The 15,675-nt window shown below is 40.1% G+C and overlaps 4 protein-coding genes across 16 annotated transcripts; 2 read left to right on the top strand and 2 right to left on the bottom strand.

The window, feature by feature from the left end:
* The first annotated feature begins 497 nt into the window (after positions 1 to 497).
* Positions 498 to 4,740, top strand: rhd (Rh blood group, D antigen). The gene is given in 10 exon segments (XM_030355926.1): positions 498 to 722; positions 1,119 to 1,305; positions 1,403 to 1,553; positions 1,844 to 1,991; positions 2,095 to 2,261; positions 2,515 to 2,652; positions 2,741 to 2,868; positions 2,960 to 3,039; positions 3,465 to 3,538; positions 3,742 to 4,740. Coding segments are annotated over 10 exon segments (1,251 nt in total). The 5' UTR covers positions 498 to 571; the 3' UTR covers positions 3,769 to 4,740.
* On the bottom strand, positions 3,840 to 6,999 carry tmem50a (transmembrane protein 50A). The gene is made up of 7 exons (XM_030355929.1): positions 6,908 to 6,999; positions 6,015 to 6,120; positions 5,699 to 5,811; positions 5,453 to 5,520; positions 4,947 to 5,039; positions 4,704 to 4,764; positions 3,840 to 4,576 (listed from the first exon to the last, which is right to left on the bottom strand). Exons 2-7 carry the CDS (start codon positions 6,114 to 6,116, stop codon positions 4,531 to 4,533), a joined length of 483 nt encoding a protein of 160 aa, XP_030211789.1. The 5' UTR covers positions 6,117 to 6,120; positions 6,908 to 6,999; the 3' UTR covers positions 3,840 to 4,530.
* A 362-nt stretch (positions 7,000 to 7,361) lies between these two features.
* On the bottom strand, positions 7,362 to 9,425 carry mgst3b (microsomal glutathione S-transferase 3b). Its single transcript, XM_030355930.1, has 4 exons — positions 9,173 to 9,425; positions 8,881 to 9,003; positions 8,546 to 8,618; positions 7,362 to 7,708 (listed from the first exon to the last, which is right to left on the bottom strand). The coding sequence occupies exons 1-4, from the start codon at positions 9,296 to 9,298 to the stop codon at positions 7,608 to 7,610; spliced, it is 423 nt and encodes a 140-aa protein (XP_030211790.1). The 5' UTR covers positions 9,299 to 9,425; the 3' UTR covers positions 7,362 to 7,607.
* A 374-nt stretch (positions 9,426 to 9,799) lies between these two features.
* Positions 9,800 to 13,201, top strand: rsrp1 (arginine/serine-rich protein 1). Of its 13 annotated transcripts, XR_003976724.1 has the most exons (7): positions 9,800 to 10,027; positions 10,580 to 11,147; positions 11,286 to 11,455; positions 11,648 to 11,764; positions 11,860 to 11,960; positions 12,172 to 12,763; positions 12,860 to 13,201. XR_003976724.1 is itself a non-coding variant. In XM_030355927.1 (5 exons), exons 2-5 carry the CDS (start codon positions 10,589 to 10,591, stop codon positions 13,004 to 13,006), a joined length of 951 nt encoding a protein of 316 aa, XP_030211787.1. In that variant the 5' UTR covers positions 9,800 to 10,027; positions 10,580 to 10,588; the 3' UTR covers positions 13,007 to 13,201. The 13 variants fall into 13 exon arrangements, 1 of the variants encoding a protein (XP_030211787.1); XR_003976721.1 differs by lacking the exon at positions 11,648 to 11,764; XR_003976723.1 differs by lacking the exon at positions 11,648 to 11,764 and having other exon boundaries at positions 11,812 to 11,960.
* Positions 13,202 to 15,675: the final 2,474 nt, after the last annotated feature.

The raw sequence follows: 15,675 nt of genomic DNA, 5'->3' as shown, positions 1-15,675 counted from the left end.
TGTGTTATAGCCTATTTTTAGTTCTGTTGTCTAAAAACAGATTTTCTTTTTCATGATACGGTGCAGCTCCGATTAAGGACCCAGTGATTTTACTAGCCTACATTCCTCTCAGTTATTTCACATCCTAATAACGGTTTCAGTTATTTGTGAATTTAGCGTCTCAACAGATATCATCAGTTTAAGCGGTTGTCACTTTGCTTATGCATAACACACAGGCCTCCTCGAGCTCCATTATGCGCAATTCAAATTTTCCATCCAACACCAGCCCTCGCCCTAGCCCACGATAAGTAAGCGAGGTGTTAAGCACCAACTCAATCCCCTACCGCCATGCATGCGTCTAAATAATAATTGAATGTATCCATATGTATATTATATATTTTAAAACGCCATAAGATTTAATTCGCACCCCAATGATGACTAGCCTAATCTACGCTATTAAATATTAGTAAAAAAAAACATCAGAGATGCTTCACCTAACATATTCAAACTGTCCACCTTATCAGCCCCATTCGATGCCCTACCCTACTGCTGAGGCACCTCCAAGCTTCCAGTGGTGCGCACTACAGAGATCATGGCCCCTAAATACGCACCAAATTTGCGATCTCGTCTGGCACCTTTGTTGTTATTTTTGCAAACTGGATTCATTGTTATATGTGCCCTTTACGCTGAGTTCGACCCATATGCCTTTATGTTTGGAAATACTTCCAGCAAACTGTATTCGGGTAAGTCGTTTTGGTCGTGAATTTTTTTGTTCTACTGTTCTTTTTTCAGTGTTTTACCTTCTTTAAAAACATTGTGTTTGTTTACGTTTATCATGTTTCGCAATCAATCTCATACTAATGCCGGTATTTATTTTAAAAGTTTTCAAATATTAATTTGAAAGAGTCGTATTTTAACAGAACATCTTAAATAAGTAAAGGGGCCATTATGGGGAGGGGCTCATATTTCTGTTTGGCAACGATAAGGTCAGTTGACTGTCGTTGGAATCTTTTGCCAGTTGATGTAAAATCTGTCCTTTATATGTTTGAGTAACTTGTAGGCTATGCTAAAAAAAAAGAAGAGTGATTTAACGATTTTGCAAGATTCAAGTTCACAACTTTTAGGTTACCCTCTTTCAGAGTTCCAGGATGTGAACGTGATGGTGGTGGCCGGTTTTGGATTTCTTGGCACTTTTCTGGTGCGTTATGGTTTCAGTGGCTCAGGGTTCAATTTGCTTGTGGCAGTGATTGCCACCCAGTGGTCAATTATCCTCAATGGCTATGAGTCCTGGATCCAAAGTAGAAGGATACTAATAGATCTGAAAAGGTATGTCGTCCCATTGATGTTCTCTATGTGCCTTATTAAGAAAAGGCACACCTGGATTTAAAATTGACTTGAGGGCAACGTTGTGTTCTTCCCTTAGTTTGGTTTTTGCTTAGATATGCACAGCCTCTGCCCTAATATCTATTGGTACGGTGATTGGAAAGACCAACCCTGTTCAACTCATTCTCATTGCCATTCTGGAGGTGTCAGGATTCATTTTGAACGGATGGCTTCTTCAGACATTCTTTGAGGTGAGCCTCTGCTTATCCGTACTCATCTCAAATCGAGTGCCTCATGTTGTAAATAGGAAGTTCTATTTACCTTTCTCTAAGGGATGAACAACAGATCATCACAAGTGCCCTGACCTCACAGAGTACAGGCTTGTGTTCGCCTGTTCTATACACTTTGTATTTGCAAGAATAACATGTCCACCAGTGTTATTTTCCCCCTTAAAGCACCTTGTTCACAATACAACCCATTTGATATACCTTGTATGTGCATCTCGTGTTTGGCAGTCAGTGACTGTATTTCCTATCTCTAGGTGAAGCCTTTGTACTGTGCCATGCAGCTTCATACCTTTGGGGCGTTCTTCGGGCTGATGCTCACCTGGGTCATGCGTCGGAAAGGATCAGAAACGCCCTTTGAGAAAGAGAAAATGGACCACAAAACTGGACTGTTCTCCATGTTTGGTTTGCATTGTCAAATGAATATCAAATAAACAAATCGATACATAAATAAATACTTTCATTAACACCCATTGACTAAAACATAGTCACTGTCTGTGGTCTGCAGGGACACTGTTTTTGTGGATGTTCTGGGCCAGTTTAAACTCCATCCTGGTAGATGAAGGCGAGAGGAAGCTGAGGATAATCCTGAGCACCTACCTAGCCCTGGCTGTCAGTGCCGTGGCCGCCGCTGCAGTGTCAGTGTTCACCAGCCCCAGAGGAAGAATTAACCTGGTATGATCCGCTAGCCAATGTTGTCATAACGGGGGAGGAAAATCTGCCAATTAAATACTTTTAGTACGCTAATATTTATGAGAGAATGTAAATTTACATTTAAACCCACGCTTTAATCAGCATAATATTTGTTTAGTGAAAGTTGTTTCTATATGTTTATTTATGTACAAATGTAATGTCATTTATAAATACTGTATTATATATGGACATGAGGAGAAATGTTCGTTTTTTTCTGTTTCCTCTCTTCTCTCAGGATCATATTCAGAAGTGCTCCCTGTCTGGAGGGGTTGCTATAGGCGTTTCAATGTCACTAGTTCATCGGCCCTGGGTTGCCATGACGATTGGATTAGCTGCTGGTGTGATATCAACCCTTTCACTTCGTTACCTTAAGGTTTCCACTCTCAATTGATAAAAAAAAAGTAATCTGCAATCTTTTAAATCTTGTGTAGTATGTCTAATATTCCATTTTGTCTTTATAGGGTCATATGCTTCTTGCGTTTGGATGCCACGACACCTGTGGTGTTTTGAGTGTACATGGACTTCCAGGACTTCTTGGATGGCTAGCTCATCTCACCTTGCAAATAAATCATATGGTCGACCGCACAACGTAAAGATGCACCATTTGTTTTGTGCTTTACGTAGTTACGTATACGAACCATTGAAGTCAGGTGACTGGTCTAGCTGTTCTCTCTTTCCAGGGCAATTCGGTTTGCTGTGTTCCATATTTGCACTCTGCTCATCACCCTGAGCCTCAGTATGTCCATGGGAGTGATCACAGGTGATATGTGTGTTTAAATCTCCTAGATTAAGCCTTATGGAATGATCACAGGTGATGTGTGGTTACATCTCCTAGATTAAGCCTTATGGAATGATCACAGGTGATATGTGTGGTTACATCTCCTAGATTAAGCCTTATGGAATGATCACAGGTGATATGTGTGGTTAAATCTCCTAGATTAAGCTTTATGGAATGATGGAACAGAAGCCATCAGTTATTGGACAAGACCCAATTTGTATTGTGTTGAAGGAAAATTCATACAATTGCTAATGGATTTTGTTTTGCTCTAATTAGATGTGAAAAACCGCCAGATGCAAGAGCATGGCCTTAATTCACACAAACCATTGTCATGAACCAACAGTTGTTACGTCTTGTGACCGTCATACATATAATTTGCTTAACCATACCTTTATTGTTCTGAAAAGGACTGCTAGTTAAATGGAGCTTTTGGAGACCGCCACAGGACAGGAAATGTTTTGATGACCAGGCGTTTTGGGAGGTAAGTAACCAACATAGTTAGTAGATTGATTCACATGACAGAACAATGAAGGTCATGAGCAGAAATATTCTCCTATAAGTTTCTTTGAATTATTTTGGTATTAAATACAATTTCCAGTTTGGTGTGAAATTACTTTAGATATCCACTGTGAGTGTCAAAGTGTATTTGATAAACCAAGGTGTTTACATTTGCATGTTTTACAGTTTCCCAAACTTGCAAAGAAAAAATAAGAGGAACGGGGAGGAGAACGCCATGTGATCTGAAGCCATTCATCTCCCTGTAAATAATTTTCACCACTTTGTTTATAGTAAGCAAGTTATTTTAATGCAGGAGAATTATTGCAAGACTTGTAAACTGATGAGAATATCTCTCCTTAATTCTCCCATGAATGTCAAAATATGTGATTTATCTTGTAGACAAATGATTCTGCATGGCCATTAGATATACACGTTAACTACACTCCCAATATGTCAGTGCCGGTGGTAAAATCAGAATGTAATCACCATTCGGCAATACAAATGTCTGACTGCCAAGTTCCGGCATAGTGTTATTTGAAGAAAATACGTACAAACATAGGACCTCCAATGCAACTACATTCAAATATATTTGTGCATGGTTCTGGGAAATACCCCATAAATCGTGCGTACCTCAATATCTGAGGTCCAAAGTTCAGGTCTTGGTGACCATGTTACAGACACATTAATACAGAGTTGCCAGTTGCGAGGCTCCCAAATGAAGGAAAACACCATGTAAAGCCATGAAAATAGATACACAATTGCAGAGACACATTCAAAGATGTGGAACAATTGAACTCAGCAGGTCCAAAATAGCCAAAAGGGTCTTAAAAAGGGTTGCGTCTCTCTTCATATACCAGGATTTAAAATAAATAGCGTTTTTTTTGTGAAATTAATTATGTGAAGTAAATATAGGCTAAAGGAGAATGTCCCATACAGTATAGAATATAAATGGTTTACAGACACATGAAGGGTTTACTACTGCCACAGATCCTCAGTGCGTCCAAATTTGAAGACCAAGCCCCTGAAATATGAATGTGAATGGAATATTAGACTACCAAGATATACAACTTCTTCACCGTCATTAACACAAAATACTCATCTTAATAATATGTAGAAATGTCGGAGGTTCAAAAATTGAATTAACTTACCCAAAGAAAATAAAAGCATTTTGGAAGAAAATAGCGATTCCGGGGTAAACAAAATCCTTTTCTGTAACAAACAAAAGAAAATAATTAATTAATACAATATTGTTATTGTGTGCCTCACAAGATGCGTGTGTCAATTTTCAGAATCATTATTGTTTAATAACAATCATGAAGATCTTTTACTTGACTGACGCAGTTAAGATGAGGGTGACTGAAGGGTTCAGATTAATAAAGTGAACGACTTACTGTGCACCACAAAGTCTCCAAAGAGGATCCACATGGAGGCAATGAGGGAGCCAAAGGCCAGCATGAAGCCAATGAAAAGCCAAATACGAGCTCCTGCAAACAAAGAAAAAGCAGGACGGGTTGTCATGTGATCCCCAAGTGCTCCTGGGGTGTTTTGTAAGAGGAACACACGGTAACGGCCATAAGTACAGACAACAGCTAAACCTCTTTGGGTTCCGAAAATCCAATTGAAACCGATTCATGGCAAGTAGTGGATCAGTGTAAAAGCCTGTTCCGTAGCCCTGTGCATAATATTATCATGGTTCCCACAAACAAGTAAAAAAATTATATTGACAGGGTTAGTGGACAAAAATTGGACACATAGGCCTATATATGTTTGACATTCTCCACACTATCAAAGACACTGTGAGAAGAAGATTTGGGAAAACATTTCCACTTTCCAATAAACTGTTGTCATATAACGCCTTCCTGCCAAAAGTGAAATACAACACATGTCTTAAACATACCTGTCTGTCCCATGCATCCTTCGCTGTAGCTGTCTCCTCTAACCTGGCCATTTGATACAGCATTTATCCTAGATAAGTTAACAAGACAAAATGTTATCAACCATGAGAACATTAACAAATTACTGTGGCTTTCGCTTAAGTACACTATGCGATAATGATGCCAAAACATTAGGAAATCTGAACTAAACTAAGATCAAGAGCCAGTTAAATATAATACATGACAAAAAATAAATTGAGATAAATTACATGAGAAAAGCTAAAGTAGCAATGACTCCACATGTGTGGTAGGCATGGTGAAACTGTTCTTCAAGTGGAAACAGCACTGCTGCATCGATGATGATCCACCAACCCGTGAAGAACTGAAATAAGAACACAACAACGTTTTTTTGTTTTTCATGATGTTAAAAGACCTGGAACTCACATAAGCCATATTGAATGATGACGTCATATCACACTGGTTTTATCTTTGTTAAATTAATGCAATGAATTTAAAGCCTTTCGGAATATGTGGTTGTTATCCTTAATATGACAGTCATAATTATTAGCCTTCGATGTAACTCACCAGGACTCCAGCTGCAATAGATGCAATAGTGTTTCTTCTCTCAGCCCAGTCTACATTACACTCACAGTCTCCACACCGGATCCCATCTAGAAACCCTGACATGGCTCTGATGAAACAAAAGGTATTCTGTTTGAATTTGGGAAGGGTAAAATATGTGTCCAGTATTTATGCATCACATTGTAGCGAATCATTTTCTTTGAACAAAAAATAACCTGGAGTAAATCTACCCCTAAGCTATCCTATTAGCTGTTACTTAGCATAGTTGGCTTCAAAGTTAGACAGTAAGCAATTGTCCAAAACAATGCTGTGGAGGGCCCCACTATCTTGGAGTTATCACAGATGATTTCTTTAAATGTGATGTCAAATGGTCAATGTAATCTTCGAAAACAAGTTGAAATGTACATATAAAATCATAGAATAGTGGGAATTCAACTACATTTCTGGGGGAGGACTATTATATGGACCCCCGATGTCTTTACCATGGTTATGCCCTTGGGTTCCTACTTTAAACTGGTTCAGACTCACAACCTGGTATGTGAATAATAGCCATGAGCAATCTTGGTGTTTTGGTGCTGCTTCTGATTCCCGTTTATCGCAACATCAACAATCGAGTTGAATTCACACAACGGCGAATAAACACATCGACCGACGCCAAAATGTAGGCAAAGATGATTCCATATTTTCTTGGCATGCATCGCTTCGACAAAGAAATACTGCTTTATCATCTCAGCTTTTGTTCATTGCTTTGTTGGTAAGCATTTCCTTGGAGGCTCCTTCATGTCGCCTTTCGCACAAAATAGGTGCAATGGGATAACGACAACAGATCCATCTGGTAAAAAGCATAATCGTGTTTGGTAGAAATAATATAACGTTGTATTTAAAAGAAAACTTACTTTGCTTTTTCTGTATTTGATGTGGACCCCCTGAACGCAATCCCTTACTTTGCTTCCGAGAAGGATCTATCACGCGCATGCGTTGTCCCCACCCATTTGATGTTGAGGCAAACCTCAGTTCAAGGAGATGCGCATTTTATGAAACTCTGCTTTCACGGAGTTTTTATGTTTGTAATAATAATCTACAGCGATATATGGACATGTAATTTTGACTGCCTAATAGGTTTAAAGTTTAAACACAGCTTTCACAAATAAACCATCCATGTCATGTTAATGTAGGATTATACTGATGTTCTTCGTTGTTTTCCTCTGTAGTACCGTAGCACAGCCACATTCCTAAAACTATAATAACATAATCCCAACAGGTCATGTGTGAATCACATGAGCCATTACGACGGCTGCGGCTCCTTTTCTTTTCCTTTATTTTTGTAAATTATGATTGATTTATAATATATCTGGGTATTGTATTGCTTTTATTACAGTTGACATTTCATATTTTATCCAAATAAAACTCATTCATAAAACGTCTTGTATAATGGTTATAAATGAGAAGTACAAAATAATATAATAACAGCACACAAACTACATTCAGATTTAACTGTGTTTAAAGTAAGTATTTAAACCAGCCAGACAGCTTTAGTGGAATGATACATTGGATGCCGGTGTGGCTGAATACCCATGCATCCTTTAGAACGGCCAATTAGAAGACTCCAAGCAATTGTAATGCCACAGACATTGAAAGACCGATGACTCCAAGATAGCCAATGTAGCCATAGGCTCCCTTCATCCTTTTGGAAGGATCTGCGAGGAAAATACAGGACATGTTTATCAATACCATGTATTTTCATGATGCGTGAGGAAGGATATCGTTTAATTGAGATTTAAGAAATGATCAATAATCTCACTTTAAGACATGTTCTGGGGGACACATTTTCTCATCTGCACACACATGATGCCCACTACTATTGATACAGTTACATTAAAGAGACAGGTATTATTAATACAGAATTGCTTCATGCAAACGGCAGAGTCAGTATAGTTTTATTGCCAGAGTATGACCAACGTGGAACACATAAGTAACCTGACATAGCTTCTAATTCCCATTCAGGTGAAGTTGGGTGGAAAATGCTTAATACATTTCATACAAATATTGAGTTGTAGTCCAGTAGATGTCAGGGAATAGAGAATAAGTTACGATATAAAGTACCTATTATCATAAGTAAGGCAAACATCATCACATGTATTGGCTCACAGTAAATAAAGGAATAATCTATTCTCTTGTCAATGATTAATATGAACCTACGTGAAATGGTTGGCCCATAAAAACAGATAAAATATTTATTTTTTAAATTGGATTTGAACAGCAGAGTGTAACCGTACTGCCAAGGTCTATTGCATGTTTAAATTGTTAGCAGCAGTTTTTGGTTACCAGGTAACATCTATCAATCGTTCTTCTGGCTACACCGCCCTATGTCTGTTGGAAGTAGTAGTAGTTTAGATTGCTAAAGCCTTAACAGAAATACAGCCCGCCCTTCAATGAAAAAATACTTTTCCAGAAGCATGCATTTTTTGTGTGTTGAGAGTGGGAGGGGAGGGGCACCAGCTCAAACAAGAGTTTGGTCACAGGAACCGTCTTACCTCCAGTGTAGTATCCCCAGGCATAAGAGAACCTGCTGGTGACCCAAATGGCCCCGAGCACTGCTGCTGCCGTCTAAAAAGATAACGACAGGTGATAGAGGGGGAGTTAAATGGGGAAAAGGTGAAAGACAATATGCTGACTCACTGTGACATTATCTAAAGACTTGACACTCGGCAATTATTCACGTCAAATATCAAAAATGTGTTTCTTATTTACAAAATTGTCGTAAATAACTTGAGATATTCGTATGGGGTGAGGCCGTGAGGGGGGCTTTGAGAGTAAATAAACACTAAAAAGCGCTAGAATTTCTCCACTACGTGCAAAAGGTACTTACTGGGTAGACAAGTGCTGCAATGGTCTGGAAAACGAGCCATTGTGGGTACACCTCCAGGGTGTTTTGGTGAGCCCTCTGGATGCAATTGAACACCTGGTCCTTGTCACTGTACATAGTGGGATACTAGAGAAATACGATTAGTAAATATCTTTTCAAATCATGATAATATAAAATCTTTCATGCAACCTAAACAGCAATAATTAATTTAGTTGCATGCATTTAAATGCTATTAGTGGATTATTCTACTATAACAAGATATCAGCCTTCCAATACAAAAACAACTGTCGGTTACCTTGACATCGTACTTCTTTCTTGCACCCCCAACTTTTACTCCCAGATAACACAGCATGATCCAGCTATAGAGATATGTAAATATCACATAGCCGAAATTGGCAGGCAGGACCTGTAGCATATCCATGGCGATCAAGAAAGAGATTTCGGATTGGGGTGCAGAACTTTACTATAATGCGACTGCAATGAGAACAACCAGACGACGAGACGATAACTCTTACGAAATGCCTGCTAACTGAAACATCGCGAGACCAGAAGCGGCATCAAAATACTACTCTAAAGTACGCGATTGCAATGATTATGTAAACACTTGAATCATTCAGAATATGTCACTACAAATGTTCTTGAATATTTCTGTATTATGTGTTCTGTTACAAACATCTCTACGTGTAAAGCAGTAACCTGATACAATGCATATGTGTAATATGCAAACATTATCCGTTCATGTTATGGATGGAAATTTTAATTAAATCTGTTTTTAATTTAATACATTTGCAAAAATATTGATTGATATTGCCATGTGTCAATAATGCAAATAAAACAACACGGAAACCATTTTAAATTATTATGGGAAAACACTTATGCGCAAATTGGCTGCTACCATGAGGCTCGCCATGTTGTGGAATTTTCCACCAGGGGATCTCCAGAGCAACCATTCCATTCCGACGACGTTGCTCATTCGCTGAATTTGAACGACGACCGCTGGTGATATTTCATAATAGTTCCTCGACGTTTATTAATATTTAACGATTTCCACGGCTTTACAAATTTGGTATTACAGTTATTGACCTATTTTCCTGATCGATCTTGGAAAACTTTTTGGATTTCTGAGCAGATTGACTACACATCGGACGAGGTAAGAAATGCTAACGTTAGCTCGGAGCTTATGCAACCCGGCCTTGTTGGCGTTGGATTTTCTACCCAAACCATCGCTTTTTAACATCCAACGCATTACATTGTATGGTTATTTTGGATGATCGTCTGACACCTCATTATGAATCCTATATTTTGTAAGTGTATCCTTGGGGTTGGAATTGGCTTGACATTCGTTTGTTTAAAGTTGTCTGTTGTGGTGTTGAACTTTCCGGGCGAGTTTCGGTCAGCGGTTACGCAACACAACAACGGCCCTGATGACGTAGGATTGCGCTATCAGCCGTTGGTCTATAATAAACAAACACAATTTCAAGGGTCAACTATGAATAAATAAAATGAATATGTTGTGATTAGTGTGGAAGAGATAGTGGAGATGAGTGGAAAGTGTGCGAGAACGGCGGCCCTGGAGAGAGGGTTGGAGATCTTTGGTTTTTAATCGTATAATGCAACCCTCTCCCCCAGAGGTCGCTACCTTATGATGATGATGTTGTGATTTATAAAAAAATAATGTTTTTTTTTTCTTTTCTTTTAAAAGATAACCAAGATGGTGACTGGGGCCAAGGATTTACTCCCTGCGATGAGCAGTGATGGTCTGAGAGTTATTTTTGACCAAGACTTGGGATCCAATTCTGTCTCAACCAAATCTGTCTCTAGAAGCGGAAGTGACTGCTCGGACTCCGGCCACGGCTCTGGCACACGCGAGACCAACAGAGGGCGCCATAGATCATCGTCCAACTCGTCATCCACATCTTCCTTGTCCAGTAGCAACCGGCCCAGATCCCGCTCTCACCCTCGTTGCCATAGAAACTCATCCCGCTGTCGCTGCCCCACTCATTACAGACAAGCCCACGGGAACCGACGTCACCGCTCACCACCACCCCGGCGTGCCAGAGCCAATTCCCGCTCTTGCAGTCCTTCTTCCCTGCCGGTCAGGTCCAGTCGCCACAGAAGTAACCGGTCTCGCCACAGTTCCAGCAGCCGGCAGAGGACAAGCCCAGGGTTGGAGGGCCGTGACAGGAAGAGAACCCCCAAGTCCCCCTCAAAGAGCCATCACAGCCGGTCCAGGTCCTCGAGGCGATCGGCCGCCAGCCCAACTCTGGATGGTAGGGTTAATTTACCATTCACCGAGCTGTATCAATGATTCCTTTAAACATTGTGTCGACTAGACTCATTTAGCTGGTCTGCAACCAATGATCCTTTTCATTCCATCTAATGGTGATTCGATGTTTCTTTTTTTGCAGAGGAAAAGGAACTCCTCAGAGCAGTGAAGGAAGACGCCACTGAGATCCTAAGGGTTGATCTTCCAGAGAGCACGACTCCCACACTAGACGAACCATGCGAGGAATGTCCCACACCAGAACCACAGGCATGGGTGAGGCAAGAGGACGTTCCAGAAAAGGTTCCATCCCAGGTGGGTTTCAACAAAAGCTTAATGGCAATGCTAGCACACCTTGAGGCTTCACCAAACAATTATGTGATTTTTGAATAAGGCCTTGTGGAGGCCATTCAATTATTCGTATTCATTTCTGGTTTTGGGATCGGCCTCCATTTGTAATTGAAATTTAAACTTGTAATATTTCAACCTCTTTCACACAAAACTCAGGTGACCCAAAACCCAATCAATGTCTTATACCTCAGAATGGATTAAGTCCATGGAGGCTAGAATTACAAAGTGTAGGTTCGGCACATCCCTACACGTGTCCTTTCCTTTGACTTCCTGGTAAGGTCCTTGCTGTTGAATTCTTTTTGTCTTGTGTTGACCCTTAGACCCCTGAGGGAACACACACTGCTCTGTCTGTATTCCTGTCTTCGTAGATCACATGACAGTGGTCTCCTTCAATCATCGGCACCTCGGATTAGGAGAATAAGAGGGCAGTCATGTGCCTTGGGTGACGCCATAAGTGTTTGCGCGAAAGGTTAACTGACTCATAATGTTCACCATGATATTGACTAGATTCTTCCTAGTTTTTCAGTTATTACATCTTCCTGAATTGTTTGTAAAAACAGTCAAATTCTTATGAATGCAAAATTTTATGTTTAGAAATATAGGTGACTCTCATGGCATTCTTTCAATTTTATTTCTGTGTCATTGTTGGCTTGACATTAGAAATGTATTTACATTTGCAGTTGAAATGGGTCGTTATTTAGCAGAACCGTCCCACTCGCTGAAGGAGCACAAGGCGTGTGGACAGCATTATAGTGACTATTCCTGTCCAGAAAACTAAAAACCCAAGAAGAACTCCCTCCCTCCGTATGCCAAAGATAAGTTGGTACACCAGGCGTGTGCTGATTGGGGCTGGGGGAAACTGCGTCACCTTTCTGCCACTCTACACAGAGAAGAGATCCTTTTCTACTTTTGTTTGTCTTTTTTGTTTTGGTTTCAAAGCGCTACAATTACCAATGTTATCGGTGGGCCTAGCCTATCCATTGCAGAAAATGCATGAAAGCTGCCGTTAGTCGAAGCTAGCACTTGTACAAGCAACACATGAATTAAAGCCATAAGTTTAACCAGCCTGCTTCTCTATTGGTCATGCAACATGGAATATAATAGCACACATACGCACACTGGACGAACTGCTTTATCACCGTAAGCCCTTGTGTCGGCCGTTATCTCACTGGTGCTTTTGTTTTGTCTTTTAAACAGAACAGCGACGCAAAGACGAATGGCCAACGCTCAAAAGTCTCTCCAATTAGGAGGATCATCGCTTTCAGCATTCATGTAAGTACCATACATTCATTATTAAGCCCTGAGCCAGTGGTGTCTCCAACATGACCAGATATCCTAAATTCTCACTCGGTCTTGTTTCCTTTTTAGAATTCTATCGCCAAGCCAACCGTTGCCCCGGTAACGTCTGCTAAGGTAACGCCCAGAGTGGACGGCATTGAGAGCAGAAAGCCCTACGGTCACTGGGTTCAAATCAGACGAGGCGGCCGGGCAAACAAGCGCACCACCTCACGCTAGTGTGGCCGCAAGTCGACGCTGTAAATAATGTGTATAGCTATTCACATAAGCCTTGGGCTACGCTATGTTTTTTTTCAGATGTATAAAGTGAGTTATGTGGGGAGAAGAAATGGAACAATGCGCTCAGGTTGGAATCTCTTGGTCCCCTTTTTGTTGTGTTCTATGAAGACTTCAATAAATGCCTATTGAATAAAAGTGTCTCTTCTCAATTTTTAACCTATTCACCCATGTCACTTGACTTGTGTGCTTTGCACATTAATGGCAAAGATCTCGTTCCATAAAAGCCTGATGGAATTTGGACTAAAGTTATAGTGGTGCTTTAAACGTTTTTTTATTTTAGCTGTGGTAAAGGACATCAGACTTTTAATCTTTGGCATTATAGGGAAATAAAAAATCTGCGATCATCTGCCAATTGTCAGGGGTGAAAGTACCGTACATGGAAATGTGATTAATATCTCCACATTTGACAGTTTGTCTGTGGATGCATGGTTTATTGTATAATTATCAAGAAAATGAAACCTAAAGACGGCACAAACCACAATAGGCCAATCGAAAAACCCTCCCTTCTCATTCACATGGATTTCCCCCAATGACGACAATGTGTCAGCATGGTTGGGTCCTAGGAAAGAATTTAGTTCACGCAGGACTTGGTCATGATTTTTTTTTTTTAATCAACAAAATTAAATTACATGACGATGAAATGGCCTGCTTTTATGTTCAAAGTTAAGTAATTGGCTGTAACTTTCGGGTGTAGACGCTTGTTCTCCCATATTATAGAAATATAAGTAAAGTAAAAGTCAGCATTTTAACTACATCGCTTTCTATGAGTGCCCCTAAACGGGAGATAGATTGTTAGGGGGGGGGGGGGGGGGGAACATATCACATTGATCATAATGTGCGATGATATAACTATAGTTCTATCTGCATCAAACATTTACTTCACAACCAACAGCAGGGCAAACATGTGTCCTCATCTCTGTATGTCTAATATTATCCGTAATGAAGCCTATGCACAATGATTGGTTTTCTCTTAACATTCATAAGCAACCTAGAGAGCTTCAGGGCAGGGTAATGTTATCAGTCACACTTGAGAGCAGATAAGCTGAAGCTTTATATGGACTTTATACACTTGAACACAACTCTTTTCAGGTTGGCTTGAGAAAAATACAGCAAGTCACCCCTCGGGGTGACTTGCTGCATCAAATAAAATACATTTTAATTTGAATTAAGGTGCTGCTGCTACCGTACAGGTTGATCTAATGTTGCTGGAAGGGTCCTTACATCAATGTGAGATTTGAGCACACATTTGTTTGGGGCCCATTCGGGATGTACCCACCACGCGCTTAGGATATGATTACTTACACCCATTTCCCCAGATGAATGTCTCAATCCTTACCCAAATCATAAAAAATGACACGTGGTCAATGATCACCCTTGACCACACTGTACGGGACTTTTTGACCCACACCTGGACCTGAGCCCACGTTCCCACAGAACAACCTCCTTTCCGACAGTTTTTGCTTTTTAGGCGATACTACAATTTACTTGTTAATATCATTTATTTGTTTTTAACTCTCTGATTTTGTTGCTTGAGGTTGACCCAGATGAGAGGCCTCTGTCCCAGCCAGAGAACCAGCTTCTACCCCCGTAGCAACAGACCTCTAAACCATGTACACCTGCCCTGTAGTGCAGAGCCCTGATGACACCTACTCATTTCACATCCTACTCCTCTCTCCTTTCCTCTTGGTTCTTCTCCTCCAATCCTCTTCCTGTCATCTCTTCTCTACTCCTTCTCCTCCTCTCCTCATTCCTCTTGTCTCTGCTCTCCTCCTCTCCTTTCTCATCATCCTCTCATCTCTCCTCTTCTCCTCCTCTCTAATCTGACTGACCTCTAAGTATGTCTCCTCCTTTCCTCTCCTCTCTCATCTCCTTGATGCTTGCCTCCCCACTGATCCTAATTACTTTTTTAGAAACTTCATGAACAACGCTTCATACAACTTAATAAACAAAAACATTTATGAGTTATGTGTTCTCCTCTTGCATATAACTATATACAGTATATATATATATAGCGTTGATTGTTGGTTACCACTTCATGAACCCCGGGTTCCAGACCCTGTTTGGAAAGTATTAAATAATTTCCAAGCAGCTACTATGAGATGTCTTGGTGGCCCAGCAGAGAGCTGTTGGTTTTCCACTCTGGTGACCCTGGTTCGAGTCCCGGGTTGGTCTGTCTCTGTGCAAACTTGTTATTTTGACGTCATATGATTTATAATATCAAGTCAAACTTCAACTGTACACACTGTCTTTTTAGTGCGTGGAAAGGCCAACGACTTAGCACGTGAATTAACACATTTACAAAGAATAATTTAAAGTATTCAAATTCGTACATTTCCAACAAGTTATTTGTTGGAAAATGTTGAACAATTTATTTATTTTTTTTCTTGAATTTTTAATATCTGGCTTTATAGTAATACATTCGAGATGAGTATAACATGTTATATTCATCGTTATACTGTATCGTTTTTAAATAATTAGATGAATATTAACATCTAATTATTTTAAAACGATACAGTATAAACGCTTGATCAGCAGAGGTATCTGGAGACATGTTGAACCAGAATGTGGTGGAGTTTGTAGTAAACAATTTGATTAGATCTTTATTTAAT

The sequence above is a fragment of the Gadus morhua genome, chromosome 5 (genome assembly GCF_902167405.1).
Source record: "Gadus morhua chromosome 5, gadMor3.0, whole genome shotgun sequence".
Lineage (NCBI taxonomy): Eukaryota > Metazoa > Chordata > Actinopteri > Gadiformes > Gadidae > Gadus > Gadus morhua.
Note: the sequence above shows the minus strand (reverse complement) of the source record. Positions and strands in the feature narration are given on the sequence as shown.